Raw genomic sequence first — 25176 nt, forward strand, 5'->3', positions numbered from 1 at the left:
TCTTTAATATGTTTCTATTGATTTCAGAGAGAGGAAGGGAGGGAGAGAGAGAAACATCAATGAACGATGAGAAACATCGGCTGCCCCCTGCACGCCTCCTACGGGGATAAGCCAGACACCTGGGCATGTGCCCTGAGGATCGGAACCGAGACCTGGATCACAGGGACGCTCAACCACGGAGCCACTGGCCGGGCCCAAGCTCTCCTTCGTAACTGGGTGAGTCTCCTTCCTGTGCCCAGACCTGTTATCCCAGGAGTGGCCGTGCGATGCAGGGATGAGGCCAACACTGACCAACAGACCAAACTGCAATACTCCCACAGGATTCATCTTTTATTGATATTAATTAATATTAAGCCACTTCCCAGGGGAACTGCTGTAACACGATTAGGACTTGGTTTCTAAAGGTAATAAAATACTGACGTCCTAGACAAAGCACTGGCCACATTCCTCGCAGAGAAAATGGGCTTTTCTTCTCTGGCCAGTGACCGGGTGCCTGGTGCGGCCTGCCCTGCGCGGGAGCCCCGGGCCTGCTGTGTGCGCACCTTCCTTCGTCCCTTCCTCTCGCCCCGCACATCCAGGCACATCCTGGCTCCGAGGCGCCGGCCCATCGCGCCCCCAGCTCCTCTGGGGGGGCTTGTTTCCCCGCGAGCGCTCAGGAAGGGAGAGCCTCCGTCTGGTGGCCAAACTAGCACCAAAAGGTGGTTCTTCTCCACGCAGTAAAATGGTCTTTTTTTATTCTCGTTTGTTTTTTTCTAAGGAAATAAAAGTCTTAAAAGTATATGGCACTAGAGTGTGAGACTATACAGCTGCATCGGTCACAACCCCCGGCGGCCGCCCTCAGATGTGGAGCTGGTGGGAGGCCAGCGTGTCCATGAAGGGGCGCACCAGGTTGTCGGTGGAGAAGTAGAAGATGAGGCCGAAGGCGATGGAGATGGGCAGGGCGGGCAGCGCCTTCTTGAACACGGCGAGCAGCAGGAGGGTCAGGCACAGGCCCTGCGGACACGGGGGGCGGGGGGGGGGCAGTCAGACGGCCAGGCCTGGGTGCAGGGCTTGTCAAGGGCACCCACAGCCTCCCGGGTCCTCCCGACAGCTGAGGGCCGAGGACGGTTCCCCCCGTAACTCCCTGCACGTCAGTGGGTGAGCCCGAAAGCGGCTCCTGACTCAGCACGTCGCTGTCTGCCAGACCACCTGCCTGCTGCCTGCCCACAGCGACCTGAGGGCAGGGGCCGCCCCTCGGGACACACGTTTCTAGAATTGGATGGGCTCGACTGAATGCTGGCACCACGGGAATCAAAGATGGCGTGTGCCTCCTCCCTCAGTCCTGCCCGCCCGTCCCCGCCTGGCAGATGCAGGAACGGTCAGGGTGGGGGCAGAGCCAGGTGCCTGCTGCGCCCTGGGAGGGGCGGCTTCAGGTCCCCCAGTGCAGAGGGGGCGGAGCCTGGGGCCCAGCACCCTCCCCGATGGACCGGAGCCTGAACGTGCCATGTGGTGCCGGGGTTCGCCTCTCAGAGCCGCTGCCCCGAGATCAGTCATCACAGTTCGTTTCCCCAGACGTCCGTCTGGCCACCTTAAGTGACTACAGGAGCCTCCCAATTCCTCTGCTGGGGCTCAAAGTAATGGGGTCCCCTCCTGAACCCTGGGAGACCCTGGGTTCAGAACCCATGGGGTGTGGGGGGCACGGAGGGAACGCGCCAGCCCTGGAGTCAGAGACTGAGCTCACCGGCGTGAGTGCCCAGGCAAGGCCCTCAACCTGTTCCCTCTGCCACGACCTCAGGTGCCGTGACCCCAGCACACAGCTGCCGGTGCACCTGGCCACCTGGCGTGCCTGCTGGGTCGCATCAGAGCCCCGGACCCCTCCCTGCACCTCCCTGCGTCTGTGGGCGCCCAGAGCCCGCGCACCTCGGTCTCACGCTGAGGATCTTGGAAACCCTGCCCGGCCCCCATCACTTCTCCCTCCGGGGGCCACAGCACCTGAACATCCCCGGGGGCCCCAGGGAGACCTCAGGGCCCCCACTGCCCACTCACGATGAGGATGGCCACGAAGCAGGCCAGCGTGGTGTTCCAGTCCCCGCTGCCCGTGGCCGCCGCCTTGCCCACCAGCACGCTGTAGAAGATGAAGTCTCCGAGGCCCAGCTTCACGCCCCCTGTGTGGGCGAGACAGAGTCCATCATCCCAGGGGGAGGCAGCAGCCAGACACCAGGGACCGAGAGGAGAGCCTGGGGCGCTCAGGGCGCAGGACGGGGTCACTTCGCCACCGGCCCCGCTCACCTGGCCTCTGGGGCAAGGACCGGCTGCCTCGGAAAACCGTAGCCAGAGGGACAAGGGGGAACCCAGGGGCTGGGCGACCTGCAATCCGGGCTGTGAAAAGCTGGCATGTCTGAGAACTCGGGCAAAACTGGTGCTTAAAAACCAAAAAATGCTGGTGCTTGGCACTTACTTAGAAAAAAGTCAAATAAAATGCATTGTCCAGGGCTGGTGGGAGGCCGTGCAACCCAGTGCTGGGTTTGAATCACAAGTGCCTTTTAAGGATTTAACTTCACTGCTTGTGAGAACATGCACCACACCCAGCGGTCCTCTGCAGACCTGTCCCCTTAGAAATAGGGAACGTACGTGCAAGCAGCCTGTCCCTTACTGAACAGCGAATGAGAGGCTCTGGGATGCTTCCGGGTTGTCTCTTTTATACAACTGCCCCTGGACACCGCACAGGGCCACTTTCTTCACCGCAGACAGTGAGAATCTATATATAAAAGCCCAATATGCAAAGGGTCCCCTCGGGAGTTCGAGTTCAACGACTGGGAGTTTGATCGCTTGCTTGCTATGATGCACTTGCTATGGTGCACTGACCACCAGGGGGCGATGCGGAATGAAGGAAGGCCCTGGCCAGCAGCCGGCAACTGGGGAAGGGAGGCCCCGGCTGGCAGCCGACAGCGGCTAGGGACCCTACCCTAGTGCCCTGGGCCTCTAGTGTTCCTGTAATAAACCTGAGCCGGCCTGTATCAGGGGAACTGCTCGCCTCCTCTCATGCCCTCCCCCCGCACACCCTCCTTCCCTCCAGACTCCAACCAGGTGGTGCTCCTCCTGGTCAAGGCAATGTCTGTCCTGACGTGACTGAACCTGGGAGCTCAGGTCTCCCTGACCCCCGACACCTGGTCCAGAACCCCGGCGCCCCCATCCCGTGTTCTCCTGCACAGCCCCCCTCCCCCGACTCAGTGTCCGTGATCAGGGCCCACCTTGTGAGAGGTGAGTCTCAGAGCCGGGGCCCTGCACAGTGCAGGCCGGCACACAGCTGGGGCTCGGTGACCGTGGTTCAATACAGGCTTCAGCCTGCATGTGCGAGGCCCGCGGCCTGACGACAGGACCTCCCCCACGGGTTCCTCCTGGACCCCGGCAAGGCCGTCTGTCTCCCTCACGTCCTCCGCCCTGGACATCAGGGCTCCCCATCTCCCCCCGCCCGGGGCCCACAGACCCTCTGGACATGGGCACCTTACTTTCCTCCTCTTCCTCCAGCTCCTCCCCCGGGGAGCCAGGCAGGGGGGGCTCAAGGACTTCCGGGTACGAGGGCTCCCCCAAACTGTCGCAGGAGTCTTCTTCTGGGTCCAGTAGGAGATGCCGGCATCCCCGCAGGGTGGGAGAGGAAGGGAGAGACAGAAGCTGGTCAGAGGCTTCTCTGGAGCTCAGGGTCCCTGCCCGCCCCCTGGCCCAGCGCCAAGGAAAGACTCCTCAGGCCATGTAAGAGGGAGAGGCCGAGGTAGAGGACTGAAGGCCACCCTCGTTTGGTCCCCAAGATGCCAGGAGGGCTGGTCTTCCCTTCTGCCCCCCAACCTCGTGTCTCCTGGGGAGGCCAGGCCAGGCTGAGTGGAGAGCAGTGAGGGGTCGCCCCCAGGGCCCCGGGCTACCAGCCCCCGGCACTCACCCATCTCTGGGTCGTAGGGGAGCTGAAGGGCCCCCTGAGAGGAGGGGTCCGGCTTGGCCATGCCCACTGTCCACACCATGGCGGCTGGGGGGGAGAGAAGGGTCACGCCTCAGGCAGGGCCAACGGGCTCCCAGGGTCCCCGGAAGCCCACACAAGCCCCCCGTTCCCTGGTGTTCGCTATGCCCACTGGCAGGAGGCCGCGGGGGAGGGGTCCACACTCACTGACCAGGTTCAGGCAGACAATGCCTTTCCTGTCTTTTTTTGCCTCCTCACCAAAACAACGGCAATGATATCAGCAAACAGTTGGATGAACTAATTGTGTTTTCGTTTTATTGTGTAAAGAACATGTAACATCTATAATGATAAAAGCACAATATGCTAATTAGACCGGACGTCCTTCTGGACGACCTTCTGGACGAAGCCGGGGCTGGGAGGGAAGCCCGGGTCCTGGGTGTGGAGGGAAGCTGGTGCCGGCAGCCGGGGGAAGGAAGGCCTACTCTTGTATGAATTTTGTGCATCGGCCTCTAGTGAACTCTATCATCTTAGCCATTTGAAGTGTTAAGTATATGCACGCTGTTGTGGAAGAACAGATCTCCACAACTTTTCCAGCTCGCAGCACGGAAACTCACACCCAGTGACCAGCCCCACTTCCCTTCCCCTGTCCTACTTCCTGTCTCTCTGAGTCCGATACCGCACATATGTGGAATCTACAGGATCTGTCTCTTGGTGACTGGCTTGATCTGCTTAGCATGTCCTCAAGGTTCACGCCTGTAGCACATGTCAGAACTCCTCTCCTTTTCAAGGCGGAATAGTATTCCACGGTGTCGATACATTTGGTTTATCCACTCACCCATCAGTAGACACCTGGCTGCTTCCAGCTCTTGGCTGTTGTGAATGCTGCTGCTACGAACATGGCTGCACACACACACCCAAGACCTGCTTTCAGTCCTCCTGGGGCTCTGTCCAGAGGGGGCCTGATGCATCACGTCATACTAACTGTGTTCTCTCTCTGGCCTGGAGACTCCCTCTTGCACTCACGTCCAACTCTGCAGCCAATGCCCGGGGCATCTCACACTCCATGCGCCCCCACTGCTCCCAACCACTGCCAGTTCCATCCTCTTTGCTGCTCAGACCCGAACACGGCCATCATCCTGACTCTCTCGTTCCTCTCTCTCGGATTGTTCTTCAGGCTCTAAATCCAGCTCCTGCCCCCTCTTGATCCCGAACCACTGTTCCCCGCCCAGCAACCTGTGCAGTCCTATTTAAACGTCAAGTCATGCCCTGGCTGGTCTGGCTCATGGATAGAGCGTTGGCCCGAGGACTGAAGGACCAGTTCCATTCCAGTCCAGGGCAAGGACCTCGGTGGCAGGCTTGGTGTGTGGGAGGAAACCGATCGATGGTGAGGATTAACAACAACAAAAAACAAACAAAAGAGCAAACAAACCCTGACCGGTTTGGCTCAGTGGATAGAGCGACGGACTGCGGACTGAAGGGTCCCAGGTTCGATTCCGGTCAAGGGCATGTACCTTGGTTGCGGGCACATCCCCAGTGGGAGATGTGCAGGAGGCAGCTGATCGATGTTTCTCTCTCATCCATGTTTCTAACTGTCTATCCCTCTCCCTTCCTCTCTGTAAAAAATCAATAAAATATATTTTAAAAAAAGAAGAAAAAAAAGAGCAAACAAGTGAAGTCACGTCACGTCAGTCTGAAATCTTCCAGGTTGTGTCACGTCTCACTGAGGGAAAGCCTGCAGGGCCGACCGTGACCTGGACCCCCTTCTCCCCCCGCCTCCCCCCAGCTCGCCCACGGCCATCTTAGGCCTTGGCACTTGCTGCTCTTCCTTCTGCCCAGAATTCTGTCCCAGGCTGTCCTAGGGCAGGACACGCCTCCTCTGGCAGAGGCCTTCCTTGACCGTCATGTGTGAACAGCAGCGCCACTGCCCCGAGTCCTTAGACCCTTCCCGCGCCGTCTCTCCACACAGCACGCACCTCCTGGCCTGTTAGTGACTGCCTGTCCCCTCCCAGAACGCAAGCTCCACGAGGGCACAGATGTGAATGAAGTCCAGGCACCGTCCGGTCCTTCCCCATGTGGTGCCGGCTCATCCTCGGAACAGGCCCAGACGGAGCTTTCACTCGACCTTCACTGGTTAGAGGTCACCCAGAACCCTGCCGTTGCTCCATCATGGGCTCCAGGGCACCCTGCACAGCCGGCCCCGGAAGTTCAAGATCTTACTTAAGTAAGGGCCACCAGCCTCAGACGGAGGGATTAAAGCCACAGGGCTGTGTGCTCTGGGGGCCCCGGCCCCCGTGGGCCTTGTCTCATCGGCGTCTCCGAGGCCCGCACAGTGCCCGCCACAAGGGGGGCTCTGACACAGGTGTGCTGCACGCGTGTGCACCCACCCTACACCTGGCCTGAGCCAGGGGCCCCCACGTGCCTCCCCTCAGAGACTCAATGCCGGAAGCCGCAGCCCACCTCGCTCACTTCCCACCTTCGCCCCGTGTAACAGCAAGCTGCTGGCCGCTGTCGTCCTGGAGGGGAGACCCTCCTGAGGCCCCCAGGCCTCCTCCCCGCTTGGGTCAGGGAACGGGTAACCATCCCCTAGTGAACTCTGCAGCCAGGCCTGACCCCATGTCGGGAGGAGGTGGGGGCCACTCACAGGAGTATATCAGGGCCGGAAATATGGGCTCATTCCTCTCCTGGGCCGTCTCCACCAGCATCCGCAGCGGCCCCTTGGGGCACAGCACAGCCATGAGATCTGGAAAAACAAAGTTAAAAAGGAGATTTACCCCCAAGCACCCCCAAAGAGAGGAGCCAGCCCCCTAACAGCGGTATGGGGGGGCGTGCCCCAGAGCCCGAGTGTGAGGCTCTCAGGACGGGCCCTGCCGTCCTATCGCCCAACCCACGGTCTCCAGCCACAGCCGCCAGCCTGCCCATGGAGCCCAGAGCGGGCCCGGGGGGCTCCCTGCGAGCAGGCAAGAGGAGGAACTGGGGTCCCACGTCCCTGGCCCTAGACGGAAGGAACAGAACCGGGGAGACCCTCACCCTGATGCCAGTGAGACCGTGGCTAACGCCCCGGGTGCCCGAGCTACGGTGCCCTGCCCGGCCCGTGCCCAGGACTGGCAGTGCGTCGTGCTCAGTGCGAGGGCTCGGTAAACGTTTGCCTTTAACAAACCGCGTCAGCAGTCTGAGTCCACGCAGGACACGCTCTCAGAAGGGAGGTTCCCCCGCCCCGCCCCCAAGCCTGCTGGGCACGGGGAGGGAGGAGGGGCCTTTCCACACCGGCCACGCGTGGGCAGCAGCGAGGCTGGGCCCTCGACGTGACCACTGCCTGCCGCAGGCTCTGCCCGCCGGCGCCCACCTACCGTACACAGAGATGGCGCCCAGGATGACCCAGGCGGACCACTCCGGGAGGTACTTGATGAAGACCAGGGCCATGAGCGCGCTGATCATGATGAGGTAGGCCTGCTGCAGCACCAGCGGGCCCTTCCAGTGGATGCACACCATGCCCACCGCCCCGAAGTTCCAGACGACCAGGAACAGGGTGGGGTAGTCCATGGCCACGTTGTAGGTCTTGAGCACTTCCCTGCGGGACCCGAGTCGAGCCCGGGGGCGGGGCACTCAGCGAGAGCCAGACCCGGTGCCAGTCAACACCCTGCTCCTCAGCCCTCAAGTCCCAGCCTGGTTTCCAGCTCCTGGCGCCACTGACCAGCATTCCCTTCCCCATTCCTACGAGTCCCGCACAAACCACTGGAAATGGTCTGGAATGAGGGGGGGGGGGAAGCCGACGGCTCATTCTTGGGCTGCTCCACGTGGGTGTGCACTAGCACGACCGGAAGGCCCTCAGCCCCTGGACATTCCGGGGAATGTGCTCTCTCCGCTCCCTCCTGTCTCTGTGCCCCTGGGTCAGGCTGATATCCTAAATCAGGGGCAATGGAGACGCTTTTTGCCATAAACTAGGAAGAACCAGATCCAGCCCAAAGACTAGAATGTGAATTCTGAGGGGTCCTACCCTCCTTGGGTTCACAGAGAGCCTCGTCCCTGAAGGCTCTGCTCGTTTGTTTTAAATTAGGAACCACAGAGACGCGTGGCCCCCCATGGAGACCACTCCGTGTCAGAATAAGGCCTGCAGGCCCGGCCAGTGTGGCTCAGTGGCTGAGCATCGACCTAGGAACCAGGAGGTCACGATCTGGTTCCCAGTCAGGGCACTGGCCGGGGTTTCAGGCTCGATCCCCAGGAGGGGGCGTGTAGGAGGCACCAATCAATCATTCTCATCACTGATATTTGTATTTCTCTTTCCTTCTCCCTTCCTCGCTGAAATCAATAAAAATACGGTAACAAAAGGTCTGTGGAAAGAGGAGCCCGGCTCGGAGCAGACCCTGGGGAGGGTGTGGAGCCCAGGGGAGCCCTTCCCCACCCAGGTCCTCCACGGCCGCTCGGGCCACCGCGGGAGGGCCCCGAGGACTCGCTGCCCACCAGCTGCCACTCACCCGAGGTAGATGTAGGTGAAGAGGAACAGCAGCATCAGCGAGGACATGATCAGCCAGCCGTGGATGAACTAGGGAGAAGCAGGCAGCGTGAGCACACAGCGTGAGCCCCCGCCCAGCGCAGCCTCAGGCTCCCGGCGCCGACGATGCCCACGCCCCAGCGCAGCCTCAGGCTCCCGGCACCGACGATGCCCACGCCGGGAGCCCTCCTTCCTCAGGCTCCTCCGCGGCCGAGCTGGAGGGCGGGGTGGCCGTTTTCCAGGCACATGGGGCACAGAAATTCAAGGTCTCCCTAGGCCGCCCTGCGAGTTGAGCAGTTAGGCCGACTGCTTTAGGCCTAACACCTGGACCTCACCCACCCAGAGGACATGCTGGCGTCCTACACGCCAGGCACTGTCTGGGCGCCCGAGGAAGCCAGCAAACCCTCTGCCCACACGTGCTGCATTCCAGTGTGAGGGCAGCAGGCGACACACAGATACACACGCATCGTGACAGGCGGCGGCAAGGGCTGTGAAGAAAGCCAGCCGCGGGCTGGTCCCGGGAAAGCCACCGGTGCTGACTTAGACGCTTGGGCAGGGCAGGCTCTTGGAGAGGCTTCTTTTGAACAGAGTCAACCCAGGGAGTCCCTCCCACCTGAGGGTCTGCAAACACTGCTCTCCTCCCTGCCAAGCCGGGGAGGGTGAAGGACAAGGGGGCTCCTCAGCCAGTCCTGGGCCCAGCACAGGGCACAGCGCTGATGCTCCTTCCAGCCTCCCCACCTGCAGACAGACCCAGCTCGGGACCCGGTGCCTCAGGCAGGACCTGGTCCCCCAGGAGTGAGGCCGTGGCCTTGCCAGTGCCCGGCTGCCTCTGGAACCTGCCGACACTTTGTCACAGCAGCCCCGCCCGCCCAAGGCCATGGCCATCACCTGAGGTCATGGACCTGCAAGTAAACTTGACTGCACAGTCCCCGGGACTAGCCACCTGGTACCTACTGACCATAGCAGTGCTGGTCCCCCACTCCCGGCTCCCAGCTGGGTCTCATCTGTGCTCCAGACAAGCAGCCCTCCACCCTCTTCCCCCGTCCACCGCCCTCCCCACCCCAACCTGAAACTCGGGCTCACCTGCACAGGTCATTACCTATCGATAAGCTCAGCACCCGCACACCTCCTGACAGCCCTCCCTTCATGCACCCCACTTCCACCCCCGCTGGGAGGGGGCTCATCTCTTCTCCACTCCCTCTACCTGCCCCACAGAAGGCGGCAGCCTGAGTACAACGTGCTCACGCCTGTGTGTGAGTAGTTTGCATTAGGTAATGCCTAGTTTAACTTCCTTCTAGTCCTCAGGGTGTCAAAGCTCTGAGAAGCCTGAAACCGAGTCTACAAGCTATGGCATCTCTGGGGGCAATGACCAGGATGTGGGCCAGGTGGACTCCACGCCTCTACCACCCCGGGGCCACTCCACAGCTGGGGGGGGGGGGGGAGGGAGAGTGGGCCTCCCAACCAGCACCGGAAGACCCAGCACAGGATCTGTACGACCCTAAAGGGAAATGGGAAAATAAAATAAGCCCGGAGGGAAGTATGGGGTAAAGGGAGCCTAGAATAGAACACTCATTCCTTCGGAAGGAGAAGCAAAAGAAAACTGACCTTGAATAGGAGAAGTGACATGTGAATGCTGCAAGGAGGAACTCAATTAGGTGGGATTATGTGTAAGTTTAAAACACAAGAGCAGTGGCTAACCCATGGTAGGGGCAGGAGAGGGGTGGTACGAGTACCAAAAACCAGAGTCTGTTTTGCAGAGAAAAAGGAACTCTGATTTTTTAAGCCGACGGTTGCAGCACAAGAGGCACCGCAAGGGGGCGGGCGGCTCACCTTGTAGCAGCGGTACTTGTACAGCACGACCAGGAAGATGGTCATGACCACGATGACGCTGAGCATGATGAGGGTGTTGAGCACGGAGTTGAGCAGGCGCTGGCCCACCGAGGGCGTGTCTTCGGTGAAGGGCGTGTAGATGCTGAGGGAGGAGGCCAGGGCTCGGTGCCCGTCCCTGCCTGGTCCATGTGCCCCCCCAAAGGAGCCCTGGACGCCTGCCCTGGGGGCGTGCTGTCGGCCATCCCCGCTGCTGCCTTGCCTTCCAACCCATCTCCCGACCCCGACCTCAGCCTGAGGACCGGGCCCCAGACAGGGTACGGACTCTTCGTCCCTGCTCCTTTCTGCCGCTGGCACAGAGCTGCGGTGCCCTGGCCGACGGAGGCCACCACCCCGCCCCAGCCCCGCCCCCACCTGCCGGGGCCCACTCACAGCTGCCCGTTCTTCTCCGTGTAGAAGCGCACGGACTTGATGGTGGCCACCACCACGACCATGCACAGCGTGACGGGCACGAAGAGCATGATCACGTGCTTCGCCCCGTACTTGAGGGTCAGCTCCTCCTCCAGGCCCGGCAGCCGCCCGGGGACCCCACTGCAGACGTAGCGGTCAGGGTCTTCCTCCTGGTCCTCCTCGCGGCCCTGGCTTCTCTGTGGGAAGCACACGGTCAGGGCCACGGAGGCCCCGGGGCGGCCTGCCACGCGGCGCGGGTGTGGAAGAGGAAAGGAGGGGTGACTGCTGCTTCCAGACGCGAGGCCGTCTCGGGCCGCAGTGCAGGTGAGGGAGCTGGGACAGCCAGCCCCTCTGAGGAGTGTAGGACAGCTAGAGCCAGGGCCGGCACTGACCACCGCAGATGGCAGGTGAGGGAGCTGGGACAGCCAGCCCCTCTGAGGAGTGTAGGACAGCTAGAGCCAGGGCCGGCACTGACCACCGCAGATGGCAGGTGAGGGAGCTGGGACAGCCAGCCCCTCTGAGGAGCGTAGGGCAGCTAGAGCCAGGGCCGGCACTGACCACTGCAGATGGCAGGTGAGGGAGCTGGGACAGCCAGCCCCTCTGAGGAGTGTAGGACAGCTAGAGCCAGGGCCGGCACTGACCACCGCAGATGGCAGGTGAGGGAGCTGGGACAGCCAGCCCCTCTGAAGAGTGTAGGGCAGCTAGAGCCAGAGCCGGCACTGACCACCGCAGATGGCAGGTGAGGGAGCTGGGACAGCCAGCCCCTCTGAGGAGTGTAGGACAGCTAGAGCCAGAGCTGGCACTGACCACCGCAGATGGCAGGTGAGGGAGCTGGGTCAGCCAGCCCCTCTGAAGAGTGTAGGGCAGCTAGAGCCAGGGCCGGCACTGACCACCGCAGATGCGGGCGGGGCGCGGCAGCCAGAGGAGGTGGTCTCAGGCCGCGGCTTCATGGCTGCTGGTGGAGCCCGTCTACAGAGCTCGCCCCACTCAGCACGGGCACAGGGCGCCCCTCATGCTGCTCATGTGGCCACACTGACGCGGCACAGTCAGGCCAGGTGACAGGAAACCAGAGCAAACTTTTTTTTTTAAGTTTTGCTTTTCTTTTTTTCTTTTTCTTTTTGGTTAATCCTCACCTGCGGATATTTTCCCATTGGGGTTGAGAGAGAATGGAAGGGAGGGGGAGAGACAGGAACATCGATGTGAAGGATACACATCGATTGGCTGCCTCCCAGAAGCACCCCGACCGGGCCCGGGATCGAGCCTGTAACCGAGGTACGCGCCCCTGACTGGAATCGAACCCAGGACCCTTCCGTCTTGGGGCCGAAGCTCTATCCGCTGAGCCAAACCAGCTAGGTCGAGCAAACCTTTCTGGTTCACAAATCACAAACCAGAACAGCCAGCACACACAGGGACGGACTTTCTTTGGTTATAAAAGACACTGGGAATTTGCAGAGGAATAAATTACTTTGAACGTTTGTGCCTCAAAGCCAAGCATGCAAATCTGCAGCTGAGCCAGAGTGGCTAACTGAGAGTCAGGCGTCTGGGAGGTCCGGGCCGAAGGGACGTTGGGAAGAGTAAATGAGCGAGCGGCGAAGGAGTGGGCAGGGCGCCTGCCAGACGCAGGCACAAATGAGCCACAGAATTTCTGCTCTGGAATTGTGGCAATTCAGCGTCATCAGCGGCTCTGGCAGTTACAGTAACAGCCAACGCCAAAGCCAAATGAAACAAAACTAAAAAACGACTATTGCTTCGGCAGGTGCTTTGCAGGGATTCCAACCTAGATCCTCAGCTGAGAACAGAAGAAGCTGCTCATGAACAGGAAGTGAAGCAACTAAAATGCACAAGAACTCCAGGTGCTGAGACGGAGACTCGCAAGGACAGGCTCAGGAGTGCTGTGCGGTGGCCGTGGTCTTGCGTGGAGCACAGGGCGTTAGAAATGAGCAAGGGGATCGGGCTGGAAGAAACATTCCACCGGAAGCTGTTTAAATACCACAATGGGCCACACCAAGCACGAGGCTGGTTTTCCCTGAGGGGAGGGGTGGCTTGGCTAGTGCCTCTCCAAGAACACGCCCCACTTCCTGACCTAATAACCTCCTGCCCTGCGGGGTGCAGAGGTCACATCGCAGCGCAGCCCCCTTCCTGCCATGAACTGACTGTCCCTCCAGTTTCCCGTGTTGAAGCCCCCTCCCTCCCCAGTGTGATGGCGTCAGGAGGCGGGGCCTCTGGGAGGGGATGCGTCATGACAGCGGGGCGGGTGAGCATCAGGGCCTTTATAAAGGGACCACAGAGAGCACCCCCCGCCCGCCACGAGGACAAGGCTGCCCGGGAGCCGGAAGTGGGCCTCTCCAGACACCACATCTGCTGGCACCGCTGCTGGGCTTCCAGTCTCCAGAGCAGTGAGGATTAAATCCGTGTCTGCGATAGTTCTGTGACAGCAGCTGGACTGGAGGGAGACACAGCCCCAGCTCAAAGCCGAACATGACGCAGGTACAGCCATCGCTGGGTCGCCATGGCTGCCATCTGCCAAAAAGGCTCCCCTCGGCCGTCCCTGACCTGTGACCTGTCCCACATCCACACTCACCCGCGGTTCCTCACTAGGCAGGGGAGGGCAGGGCAGGGCTGGGGCAGACTCGCTCGGGCCACTGCAGTCCACATCCGGCTGGGCATGAGCGGTCACTCCAAAGCCCTCACTGCTGAGCTGTGCCACGGCAACCACACCGCCTGCCAGTCCTCCTCCCGCACCGGAACGTCCGGCTGGGCATATACAGTCATTCTAAAGCCCTCACCGCTGAGCTGTGCCACGGCAACCACACCGCCTGCCAGTCCCCACCGTCACTCCCTCCTCCCGCACGGAACGTCCGGCTTCCATCCACAGGCACAGGGACCCCGGGGCCTGTTTCGAGGCCTCCGCCCGCTGGCGGGAACCTACCCACTGGGCCGCATCCTCTCCGTCCTCGGGGCCCTGCCTGCCTTCCTGGCAGGAGCGAGGCACGGGGCTCTCGGCTGACATCAGGGACGTCCGCTCGTTGCACGCGTCTTCCTCGCTGTCAGAGGCCATGAACGTGAGCATGGCCCTGCCTGCAGACGTGCCTGGGAAAGCAAACACAGGAGACCTCACTCCCCTCCCGAGGCCACGGCGCTGGGGGACAGAGGGGGCCAGGGCTCTAAGACCCGGACACAGGCCCCGCTTGCAGCAACCCCGACGCCGTGTGCAGTGACCGCTGTACAGCAAGTCCCACAGCCACCAGGAGGCTGCGCGCCCAGGGACGGCCTCCGGAGACCAGGCCACAGGGGCAGGCGCCCGCGGGAAGTCAGGCCACTCCCCCGTCAGCACGCTCATCCCTTCCAGCCACAACACCTGCTGAGCGCCGACAGCGTGCCAGCGACTGTGCTGGGCTCTGGGGTACAAAGATGAGTAAAGGACACCTTTTATCCGTAAGAAAACAAACAAAAAGCCACCCAGTGTGACCAGGGTTATGATGCAGATGTTCCCACGTGGTGCAGAAGCACCGAGAGAGAAGGGACTAAACCTGAGACCAGGAATGTATTCTAGGGAAGACGACAGGGTCTGACGGACACAGCCTTTTCCAGGGGGGAGGGAAGGGCATGAAGAAAGCTCGGGGCCGGGCTGACGGGTGGGGCCACCCGGGGAGGCGTGAGGGTCTCCCGTACTCCCCCTCCCCCAAGGGCAGCGTGACAGGCAGACCAGCTCGGTGTTTAGGAGTGCCAGTCCGGCCACTGCCTGGATCAGGAGGAGGGAAGGGGCTCCCGTGAAACCATCAGCGGTGGATGCACGTGAGGGGACAGGACCAGGAGGGTCAGGACGAAAGCAGACAGGACCGGATGTGGGCAAACCAGAGGAGAGAGTCAGGGTGGGCCCGGCGTGGAGGAAGACAGGGAGGGGGATCGTCTCAGGAGAAGATGGAATTCGGTCCAGGAGCCTGAGTGTCTGTGGGTTAAAAGGCAGAGGCATCTAAGAGGGAGCGAAGTGCCTGGGTCTGGGCGCCGGGAGGCAGATGAGAGTCATGAGTTAGAGGTGAGACCATGTGGGGTGAGCATGTGTGTGTGTGCGCGCGTGTGTGTGTGTGCGTGCGCATGCACGCGTGTGGTGGGAAAGTACAGCTGAGGCAGGACCCACGGGAAGGCTCAGGAAGAAGGGACTACACAAGACAGAGGCCTGTCCCCAACATGTGCTGTCCTGAGCGGTGTGTATACACGACAGCACCACACAGAAGCCAGTGCAGCCCAAAGGGGCGGGGAAAACGTCAGAGAACCCCTGATGGATCTGACTGTCCCCACCGACATCGGGCAGGGGCGGCTGAGCTGCCACCAGGGCCAGCTCTCCCCATCGCCGCCTCCCGGAAGCCCTCCAGGCTGAGCTGCCACCAGGGCCAGCTCTCCCCATCGCCGCCTCCCGGAAGCCCTCCAGGCTGAGCTGCCACCAGGGCCAGCTCTCCTCATCGCCGCCTCCCGGAAGCCCTCCAGGCTGAGCTGCCACCAGGGCCAGCTCTCCCCATTGCCGCCTCCCAGAAGCCCTCCAGGCTGAGCTGCCATTAGGGCCAGCTCTCCTCATCGCCGCCTCCCGGAAGCCCTCCAGGCTGAGCTGCCACCAGGGCCAGCTCTCCTCATCGCCGCCTCCCGGAAGCCCTCCAGGCTGAGCTGCCACCAGGGCCAGCTCTCCCCATCACCGCCTCCCAGAAGCCCTCCAGGCTGAGCTGCCACCAGGGCCAGCTCTCCTCATCGCCGCCTCCCGGAAGCCCTCCGGGCTGAGCTCCATGCCACTGGGCTCAGGCAGCCAGGTCTGCCTGCTGCTGAAGGTTTGTCTCCAAGTCGGTCACCCCCATAATTTATCATTTTGAGGCCAGCAGGGTCCTCGCGGCAGGGTCTGTGGCTGCACTCAGGGCTGTGGTCTGGATTATGCCTGCGTGACTTCAATTCCCTCCCGATTAATAAGCACATGGCAGCGCCTACCTCTGGCCACCTCGCGGCCTTGCGCCCTTACACAGAACTCAGCGCAGGAAGCAGCGAGATGGCCGCGGGAGGGAGCCGAGGACCCTGCACTTCCGGCGTTCAGATCCGGGGGACAGTCTACCCGCGGTGGGATTAGATGTCTAGGTCTCAAGGAGTAAGAGGGATGAGAAACGGTCAGGCAAGGAATGGCTTGCAGACGGCAGGTGGGACATCCTGGAAAGAAGTAATCTCCTGACTGTGTGTGTGTGGGGGGGGGGGGGGGCCTCAGCCTCTGAAACAGAAGGCCACGGTTTGCTTCCTGGTCAGGGCACTGCCTGGGCTACAGGCTTGATCCCCAGTGCTGGGTGTGCAGGAAGCAGCCAATCAATGATTCTCCCTCATCAGTGATGTTTCTATCTCTCCCTCTCCCTTCCTCTCTGAAATCAATAAAAATATATAAATGTGTGGGAGGGGGAGACCTTACAGGGCCGATTCTGACGAGCTGAAGTGGCTGAAGCGAGGGGATCAGGGAGACTATGGTGGAAGGTGAGGCAGGAGAGGTGGGAGGTGAGGGAAGAGAGGGGGGAGAGGGGGGAGGAGAGGGGGGAGGTGAGGGAAGAGAGGGGGGAGGAGAGGGAAGAGAGGGGAGAGGTGAGGGGGGAGAGGGGGGAGGTGAGGGGGGAGAGGGGGGAGGTGAGGCAGGAGAGGGGGGAGGTGAGGGAGGAGAGGGGGGAGGTGAGGGAGGAGAGGGGGGAGGAGAGGGAGGAGAGGTCGGAGAGGGGGGAGAGGGGGGAGGTGAGGGGGGAGAGGGGGGAGGAGAGGGGGGAGGTGAGGGAGGAGAGGTCGGAGAGGGGGGAGAGGGGGGAGGTGAGGGGGGAGAGGGGGGAGGTGAGGCGGGAGAGGGGGGAGGTGAGGGAGGAGAGGGGGGAGGTGAGGGAGGAGAGGGGGGAGGTGAGGGAGGAGAGGGGGGAGGTGAGGGAGGAGAGGGGGGAGGTGAGGGAGGAGAGGGGGGAGGTGAGGGAGGAGAGGGGGGAGGTGAGGGAGGAGAGGGGGGAGGCAGGAGAGGGGGGAGGAGAGGGGGGAGGTGAGGGGGGAGAGGGGGCAGGTGAGCGGATGAGCGTCATGAAAGCAGGAGGCAAGCGGAGCAGCATTCTCAGGGGCGTGTGGGCCTCCCCTGCTCCACAGGATCCCCTAGAACCGTGGTCAGCAAACCGCAGCTCGCGAGCCACATGCGGCTCTTGGGCCCTTGAGTGTGGCTCTTCCACAAAATACCGAAGAGCCACATTCAAGGGGCCAAAGGGTTGCATGTGGCTCGCGAGCCGCGGTTTGCCGACCACTGACCTACAACTAGGATCTGCTCCCTGGTGGCAGCTCCTGGACCAGCAGAGTCTAGTCAAGGCCCAATGTGGGGACACACTTTGTAGCCCCGACACACCACGAGAGAGGGACTTCCTTCACCTAATGGAGGTCCGGGACTCAAAGTCCTCCTCTCTGAGGCTCAGTCTTTGGGGGAAAACCTAAACAAACACCTGCCTTGGACCCACAGCTCCTCGCTGCCCTCTGGCCTCGGTGAATTCTTTCTACCCACGAGGGGGCCTGAAACCCAGACCTGGCTGGATTTTCTCAAAACCACGTGGCCCTGAGTCTCAGCATTCCCCCCGGAGCAGCCCAGACGGTATGTGCAACTCCGGGGGCTCGAACACTCTGTTCCCCGCGCCCCAGTGTGGTCTGGGGTGTGGAGCAATGTAGCCACAACCTCCCTCCCCGTTCTTCCCAGGCCTCTGGGGCCTGTGCTATCAGGGCCTGGGGGAGTGGTCGGGAGGCCCTGCATCTGAGAAGTGATGGGTTCAACATTACCCAGGACCTGGTCCCACCTCTTAACTGGATGCCAGGCTGCTCATTTGAGATGCAGATCCCGGGCTCGTCCTGACCAAGGACCAGGGGCCCGCACTCTGAGGGAGCCAGCGTGGTCCCCAGGCCGGTGTCAGACCTGCTCCGGGCTGCCCTGCCCGGGAATCAGACGCCCATCCTGGGCCCAGCTCATAACTGCAAGTGTCGGCCACAGTCCACCTTCCCTCCTCCCTCATCTCTGACCTCCTCCCTCTGCCTCACCCACCCACCCTGGCACCCCCACTGCTCCGTGCCTGATAATGGGGGCGTGGCAGAAGGAACAGCCCTTTCTCTGGAACACCCTGCGTCTGGTGGGAGCAGGGCAGGCAGGGGAGCAGCTTTCAGGCCAGGAAAGCTGCAGGGCGAGGAGAGTCTGAGGCTGGGACGGTCCCCAGGCCCTGCCCACCGTGGAGGAGCGTGTGGGAAACCGGGGCTCCAACACCCCCACTACACACTGGACCACCTTTCTTTCTTTTTAAAAAAAATGTTTTTATTGATTTTAGAGGGAGAGGAACATGGACAGGCCACTTCCTTCACGCCCCCTCCTGGGGAGAGCGCCTGACGGGGCATTGAACCCGTGACCTCTCGGTGCATGGAATGGCGTTCAGCCAACTGAGCCACCCGGGCCAGGGCCGGACCCGCCTTCCTGGAGGCAGTAAAACTTTCCAAAAGCTTTAAAAATTCATACCTTTTGATCCTGAAATGCTACTTCTTGGAATTTGTCCTAAGAAAATAAAAGATTTACATAAAAATCTGTTTGTCGCATTTATTTATAATTATTACAAAAAGTGAAAATGACGGAACTGCCTCTGTCCTATGGTTTATCCATCTGAGAGGGTTTATGATGGGAACAGTAAGAAACGTATTCCAAAGAACATTCAATAACATGACAAAGCACAACCGGCTGTTACATGTAATGAATATATAACTTCCACACACAGTCACCTGAATTTTCTTTAAAAATGTATATATATAAGGCCTGCCCCCCCAAAATCACAAAACATTAAAGGAGGTGGTTATCTTTGGATGGTGAGATTGTGGGTGAATTTTACTTAATGTTTTTCTGCATTTCTAAAGCTTCTATAATAAACATGGATTGCAACTTTTTAAAGGGAGATAATGAGCATCAACATAGACTGTCTTCTCCCCCTGCCCCGGGCGGCACCCGCCCCCCCCCCCCCCCTCCCCGGGAGGCACCCTCCCCCTGGGCGGCGGGCAGTGGGCTCAGGAAGCCGCTCTCCGTCCTCTGCAGCCCTCTGCTCCCGGCTCCGAGGACAGAGCCGCTGGGAGGCACTCCCTGTGCTTCTCGGTGGGAAGGGCCTACCGGTCCCTGAAATCCTCGGAGGGAAAAGTCGCCACCCAAACCTGCAGATAAACAACCTTGTCGCGCATGCCTGTCCACCCAGCAGCAGCGCGAGGTCCCCATGGAGGCTGACTCACGGGCAGGTGGGGGTGGGTGACTCTCCTACCACTGGTGTCACACCCTGTCACCCACAGAGCAACCAGCGCTCCGTTCTCTGTGGGAGCGCGGGACGGTGCAGGGGGGCCTATGGGTGGGGGCAGGGGTGTGCTGTGCGGAGACTGTTTGTTGTTCTGGAAACCGAAAGCTGCCTGGGATGAGGTGCAAAATCAAACACGCGAACAGCCACCGCCCCCCCATCCATCAGCTGAAAGGGACAGAAACGCTGAAGCAGCCGAACCAGGGGGCTCTGACCCAGAGAATCTCTCCAACGCGCTCCGGTCAGCAGGTCCCGCAACCATCATGGAAACCCGGTGACCCCGTTCCTCCGACCTTCTTTCCATTTCGGGGAAATGTACATGTTTTGACCTTAAAATGTAAGGCCAGTGGACCTCGGTAGGAAACAGATTCTAAAATGCCACCGTAAACACCGGTGCCTCATGGGAAAAGATGGAAACTAGCCCCAGAGCAATCTGGGAGTCACTGCCCTTCCCACAAACACTCAGGGCTGCAGAGAAAGGGCTGGGCCCCGACACATCACTGGTGTTTGTTTGTTTGCTGTGTGCAGGCCTAGCAGAACAGGCACTCTCCAGGGCCACACCTCACAGGGCCCCCATGACTGCTGGGGAGTTCCCAGCCTCCCCTTATATGGGGAAAGGGTTTGCTAAGGGGAGGAAATCCCCCTAGAATTTTCCTTAGAAATGTCTACAGCTCCCCTGCCTTCTGTGTCCCCAGCCCCGGGCATCTGCCCATGTATTTGGCCCTGGATGACATTCATCCACCTCAGCCTGTCCCGTGATGGACATCCCCTGCTGGGGAGGAGGCTCTGCCACATACTCCCCGGCTGCAAGGCCTCGGGCCATTTACTTAACATCCCATGGCCCGTTTCCTCTGCTGGAAAAAGCGAAATACGCACACCTCACAAGAGGACTGTAAAGACTAGAGATGATGTGTAAAGCACTTGGCACATAGCAGGTGTTCAATAAATGGTGGCTATAATGGTGAAACAGAGGCAGGGACACAGAGGGGACAATGGAAGCCGGCTGATGCCCCTCTTGGGAGGGTCCCAGGCAACATGAACACTTGTCAAACAAAAGGGCACATCCAAAGACTATGTCAGAGCCAGCAAGGCCCTCAAAGGCCATCGAGTCAGCGCCCTGTTTTACAGAAGCCCAGAGGACAAAAGCACGTCCCAAGGCCAAAAGCCCAGTTACAGTTCAGGTCCCCAACTGCCAGTTGAGGAGCTCATCCCTGCCCCTACCTGTGAGGGGCACATACGGGGCGGGCCAGGACCATGGTCACAGAGCGGCCCACACAGCACACCGCGTGGGCTCTCCGCGTACACACCCACACTGACAAGGCCCGGGCCTTATCCACGGGCAGGTGTGTGTCTTGTCTTTAACACACAGCTTCTCCGAACACGGACAAGAGGTCAGTGAATTAAAAAGACTCACCAGATCACCTGCCACCTTACAAACTCGAGTCTCTCTCCTGACCCCCGCCTCGCAAGCCCTCTTCTCTTAGTGCTCCACAAGGGGCAGAGGGGGTGGTGGCGCCAACATGGGCATGGCGCAGGGACGGGGAGTGCCCACGTGTGGGCAGGGGGCATAGGGCAGGGCACTGCTTCTCTGGGGCAATCAAAAGGGAGGGTTGGAAAGGGTCTGCTCTGGCACTGGTGAGAAAAACGATGTCTACACACCAGTCAAATCCCGTTTTCTAAGAGTACTCAACGCAGGGAGAATTCTGAAGGCATAACATTAGCAGGAAGAATAGGACACACAGCTTCCTCTCGTTTCCTACCTCTAATATTTCAGCAGGTGACTAGATACGGACGTGCATGGACTGCTAGAAGGCAACGCATGTGGACAGTTGTCATCACTGGACAGAGGGCTAACGGGCTTTTAAAAAATATTGCCTGAATTTTCTAGAATGCAACACATGTTACTTTTATGTTTAAAAAGTCAGCGGAAAGGTGAGCACCCTTTCAATTTCTCTTCCATGTTCCAGAAGACTATGTTGGCAAAGACGACTGAGCAACCCATTCTCCCAGGCAATGAAGAGGCTGGGAAATCGACCTCCCTCCCGGACATCCGGTCTTGACTAAGGTCTGATTTGAAATTCCTCTCTTCCTCAGATCATAACCAGGCACCCTGACCACTTCCAGGCCTGGAGGCCAACACGGATGACACAAGGCCTGAGCCCAGGCCAGCCCGGCCAGCCCAAGGTGAGAACACCTCGGGGCCCTGGCGGGTGGCAGCGTGCCAGCCTGGAGCCCTCACATTCCTCCTCCAGCCCCTCCCCAGCTGCTGGGGTCAGAGAACAGGTGGAAATACTTGCAAAGATTTGTGTCCTAAAGTCAGAGCAACAGCTGAGCACCAGCCAGAGATGTCTTTAGAAGAAACACACATGTGGCTTTGGTTTCTTTTTTTAAAGTGTGTGTGCGTGTGTGTGTGTGTGTGTATGTGTACATATATTTAAATATATTTTTATTGATTTCAGAGAGGAAGGGAGAGAGAGTGATAGAAACATCTATGATGAGAATCATTGATTGGCTGCCTCCTGCATGCCCCACACTGGGGATGGAGCCTGCAACCTGGGCGTGTGCCCTTCACCAGATTCAAACCTGGGACTCTTCTGTGCCCAGGCTGACGCTCTATCCACTGAGCCAAAGCAGCCAGGGCTATATATATATATTTAATATATTTTTTGCTTTGTCAGGTAGTCGGGAGACCACACAGACATTTCCTGGCAGCAGTGCAGGGACGCGGGTGGGGGTGAATGTGGAGAAACCTCTTTCGCAAAAACTCAAAAGATTAAGAAGACAGCTGGCTGGGATCAAATCCCAGCGCTCAGTCACGAAGCCACATCGCAGGAAACGTGGCTTAGCTCTCTGAATCTCGGTTTCCCCTCCCGGAGGAGGGTGATATCATCGCTACTGTAGTATGTATGGTCGGAGCTCTTAAGGCAGCGGTTCTCAACCTGTGGGTCGCGACCCCTTTGGGGGTCAAATGACCCTTTCACAGGGGTCGCCTAAGACCATTGGAAAACACACATATAATTACATATTGTTTTTGTGATTAATCACTATGCTTTCATTACGTTCAATTTGTAACAATGAAATTGAGGGTCAACACCACATGAGGAACTGTATTAAAGGGTCGCGGCATCAGGAAGGTTGAGAACCACTGTCTTAAGGTAATTGTGAACTACCGTACAAAACGGCTTTTCATGGACTAGGACAGTGATGGCGAACCTTTTGAGCTCGGCGTGTCAGCGTTTTGAAAAACCCTAACTTAACTCTGGTGCCGTGTCACATATAGAAATTTTTTGATATTTGCAACCATAGTAAAACAAAGACTTATATTTTTGATATTTATTTTACGTATTTAAATGCCATTTAACAAAGAAAAATCAACCAAAAAAAATGAGTTCGCGTGTCCCCTCTGACACGCGTGTCACAGGTTTGCCATCACTGGACTAGGACTAACTCATAAAAGTATGTCATGTCATGATCATCATCAATAACCTGGAGAGACAGATGCCAAGATAGGTAGGGAACTCGTATTTGGCAAACCCTGTTCGCACAGGGACACGGTGAGCAGGGCACGGCCACAGGCGTGACACCAGCCCTGGGCCTCCAGGCACATCCGAGCGGCAGCCTTGCTCGTCCTTGGCCTCCACTTTCTCAGATAGGAACACTCATCCCCATACACACACTCCAGGCCTGCACAGGTACTTCAACCCCAATCGATACAGAATGTTCCTGAAAACCAGAAACGATCTCCACTCCACTCGGTACCAACAGTCCTCCAACACCCGCCCCCCCTCCTGAGAGCCCCTCACCTACGCAACACGTGAACCTGGGCAGCCTGCCCGCCTGAGGCCACAGCTCTGAGCTGGAGCCAGGGTCCCTGCCCCTTCGCCAGCTGGGCCCCCAAAACACAGCTGCTGACACGTTTCCCCACTCGCACTCAACCCCATTCTCACAGCCGGGAACCTGAGGCTCACGCACCTGCAGCCGCTTATCCAGAGCGGAATTCCTGCCAAAGGTCTTGGCTGGAGGCCCTGGAGGCTCAGGTGTCTGCAGGCGGAGCTGTGCACTCAGCAGGGGCATCCGTGCGGGCAGCACGCAGACTCGGCAGCCCAGGGTGTCAACTTGGGGTGAAGTTGGCTCCGCAGTTGTTCCGGTGGGCGCTCCCAGGCGGCCCGCCTGCTCGGGGGATGCAGTGAGCCCCCAACCACAGTGCACCCCTTCACCGGGGAATACTCGAGAAGTCAGCAGACAGGTGCCTTCCATCCAACGGCCCAAGGGCGGGGCTGGCCCACGGGCTGGGCAGCAGGACTCGAGGCCAGGACGGAGCCTGGCTGTGCTGTCTCCTACCTGGGCGACCGCGGACAAAGTCACTTCAGCTCTGTGGGCTGCGTTTCTTCGTCCATAACATGTGGGCTGGAGACTAGCTACTGCCCAGGCTCCTTCAGCTGCAAATGCTGGGTTCTGGGCGCCTCCCACAGCTCTAAGTGCCCATAAAACAGCCCAACACCCGGGCACCACATCGCAGGCTCCGGGCCGCGACCGCGTCCAGCTGCTCACACGCCCAGAAACACCGTCTCCCCTCCCGTCTCCCTCCCGCCCCTGCAACGCAGGACCAGCGCCGGTGCCACGGCCGGAGGGAGGAACAAATGCCCCGTCCACACGCCCACGTGCACGGCCCCTTTAAATGCTCTGGCCCATGAACAGCTCGCCCCGCGCCCAGCTCAGCGGGGGTCGGCGGCGGAGCAGACCCCGCCCCGGTGAAGGCCCCAGGCCTGGGGGCCACGCCCCGCGCCCCTTTCGCCCGCGAGTTCCGGGCCGGCCCCCGCGGTGGCTGTCCCGGCGCCCTGCCCTCCGCCGCCCCCGCGCCGGCCGCAGAGGCCCGGACCGCGGCGCGCGCAGCGTCCGCAGCCCCGGAACTGGCGAAGGCACCGCGAGCGGCCGCAGCGAGGGGCGCGCGGAGGGCAGGGCTCGGCCCGCGGGTCGCGGCTCCACTCGGGGCCCCTAGGCCGCGGAGGACTGGGCCTCGTCCGCTAGCCCCGGCCCCGCCTGTCCGCCTGCCAGCCCGCCGGCTCACCTGCTCCGCCGCGGCGCTCCGACCGGCGGTGTTGACGCGGCTGGCTGTGCGCCCGGCCAGACCCGGCGGCGGCCAGACCCCGCCCCTCCTGCCCCTCCCAGATACCGCCTCCCGGCTCAGACCCCGCCCCTCCCCGCTGTCAGACCCCGCCTCCCGGCCTAGGCCCTGCCCCGCTCCCCGCGCAGACCTCGCCCCGGCCCCGCTCAGACCCCGCCTCCCGGCTGAGGCCTTGCCCCGCCCCCCGCTCAGACCCCGCCTCCCGGCTCAGGCCTTGCCCCGCCCCCCGCTCAGGTACCGCCCCCCGCGCCGGCACCGCCCCCGGCGCAGACCCCGTCCGGGTCTCGGCCTAGCCCCCGTCCCTGCCGCGCCCTGGCAAGACTCCGCCCCTGGCCCAGCGCAGACCCCGCCCCTCCCAGTGCAGACCCCGCCTCCCGGCTCAGGCCTTGCCCCGCTCCTCGCGCCGGCACCGCCCCCGGCACAGGCACCGCCCCCGGCATAGCCCCCGTCCCTGCCCCGCCCTGGCAAGACTCCGCCCCGTCGGTGACGCCACGTTCCAAGCCCGAGCCCGGCCCAGCCGGAGCTGGTGCGCGCAGGGGTCTGGCCTGCCCCCCGCCGCCGCGGGAAGGTCGGGGTAACCCTGACACTGGACGGGGCGCGGACCTCACACCGCGCGGAGCCGGGCCTGCATTCTAACGCGCCCTGGCGGCGCCGTGGGCGGCAGTGCGTTTCAGGTCCCCGGTCCTACCTTTTCCGGATGCTTTTTTAAAGCCAGAACGGAAGGCATAGTGAATGGACCTGGGTTGGGTCTCAATTACATGTGCTTTACGTTCTATGGGTCTCATTTCACTGGTGGGTGCACACATGGCAATGGAGTTCCCCGCAGACAGAGTGTTCCCCAAGGTGCAGGGCCATGCGGGGCCGAGGGAGCGTGGGTCTGCGCGTGACCCGAGGCCTCTTACACGGTCCGGTCTGAGTGGCAGGAGCCGGGCTGTGGCTGCGGGATTGTTGACGAGCTCCTTCCCCTCGTGGTTCCCCTTTGAGGTCGTCAGGCTCAGCTGCTGTTCACGTGCTGGTC

At 60.7% G+C, this 25176-nt stretch overlaps 1 protein-coding gene across 7 annotated transcripts; it reads right to left on the reverse strand.

Moving 5' to 3' along the window:
- Window positions 1–317: 317 nt before the first annotated feature.
- PSEN2 (presenilin 2) lies at window positions 318–24185 on the reverse strand. Of its 7 annotated transcripts, none has more exons than XR_013997273.1 (12): window positions 24102–24169; window positions 18223–18258; window positions 13624–13784; window positions 10677–10891; window positions 10248–10389; window positions 8401–8468; window positions 7276–7496; window positions 6570–6668; window positions 3914–3997; window positions 3484–3590; window positions 2026–2144; window positions 318–993 (listed from the first exon to the last, which is right to left on the reverse strand). XR_013997273.1 is itself a non-coding variant. In XM_081114461.1 (12 exons), exons 3-12 carry the CDS (start codon window positions 13762–13764, stop codon window positions 838–840), a joined length of 1347 nt encoding a protein of 448 aa, XP_080970587.1. In that variant the 5' UTR covers window positions 13765–13784; window positions 18223–18258; window positions 24102–24185; the 3' UTR covers window positions 318–837. The 7 variants fall into 7 exon arrangements, 5 of the variants coding, with proteins under 5 accessions (XP_080970587.1, XP_080970589.1, XP_080970590.1 ...); XR_013997274.1 differs by lacking the exon at window positions 24102–24169 and adding an exon at window positions 23006–23374; XM_081114461.1 differs by having other exon boundaries at window positions 3489–3590; window positions 24102–24185.
- Between the last annotated feature and the right edge of the window lie 991 nt (window positions 24186–25176).

Source organism: Myotis nattereri, assembly GCF_964212035.1.
Source record: "Myotis nattereri genome assembly, chromosome: 20".
Lineage (NCBI taxonomy): Eukaryota > Metazoa > Chordata > Mammalia > Chiroptera > Vespertilionidae > Myotis > Myotis nattereri.

Bases quoted from the DNA above. Each gene is read 5' to 3' on its own strand.
- PSEN2 (XM_081114462.1), bottom strand. From the start codon at position 13,764: ATGCTCACGTTCATGGCCTCTGACAGCGAGGAAGACGCGTGCAACGAG. The intron at 7,497-8,400 runs GTGAGTGGCAGC...CGGGTCCCGCAG, and splicing joins TTCACCTACATCTACCTCGG to GGAAGTGCTCAAGACCTACA. The intron at 6,669-7,275 runs GTAGGTGGGCGC...TTGTTTTTCCAG, and splicing joins GGGCGCCATCTCTGTGTACG to ATCTCATGGCTGTGCTGTGC.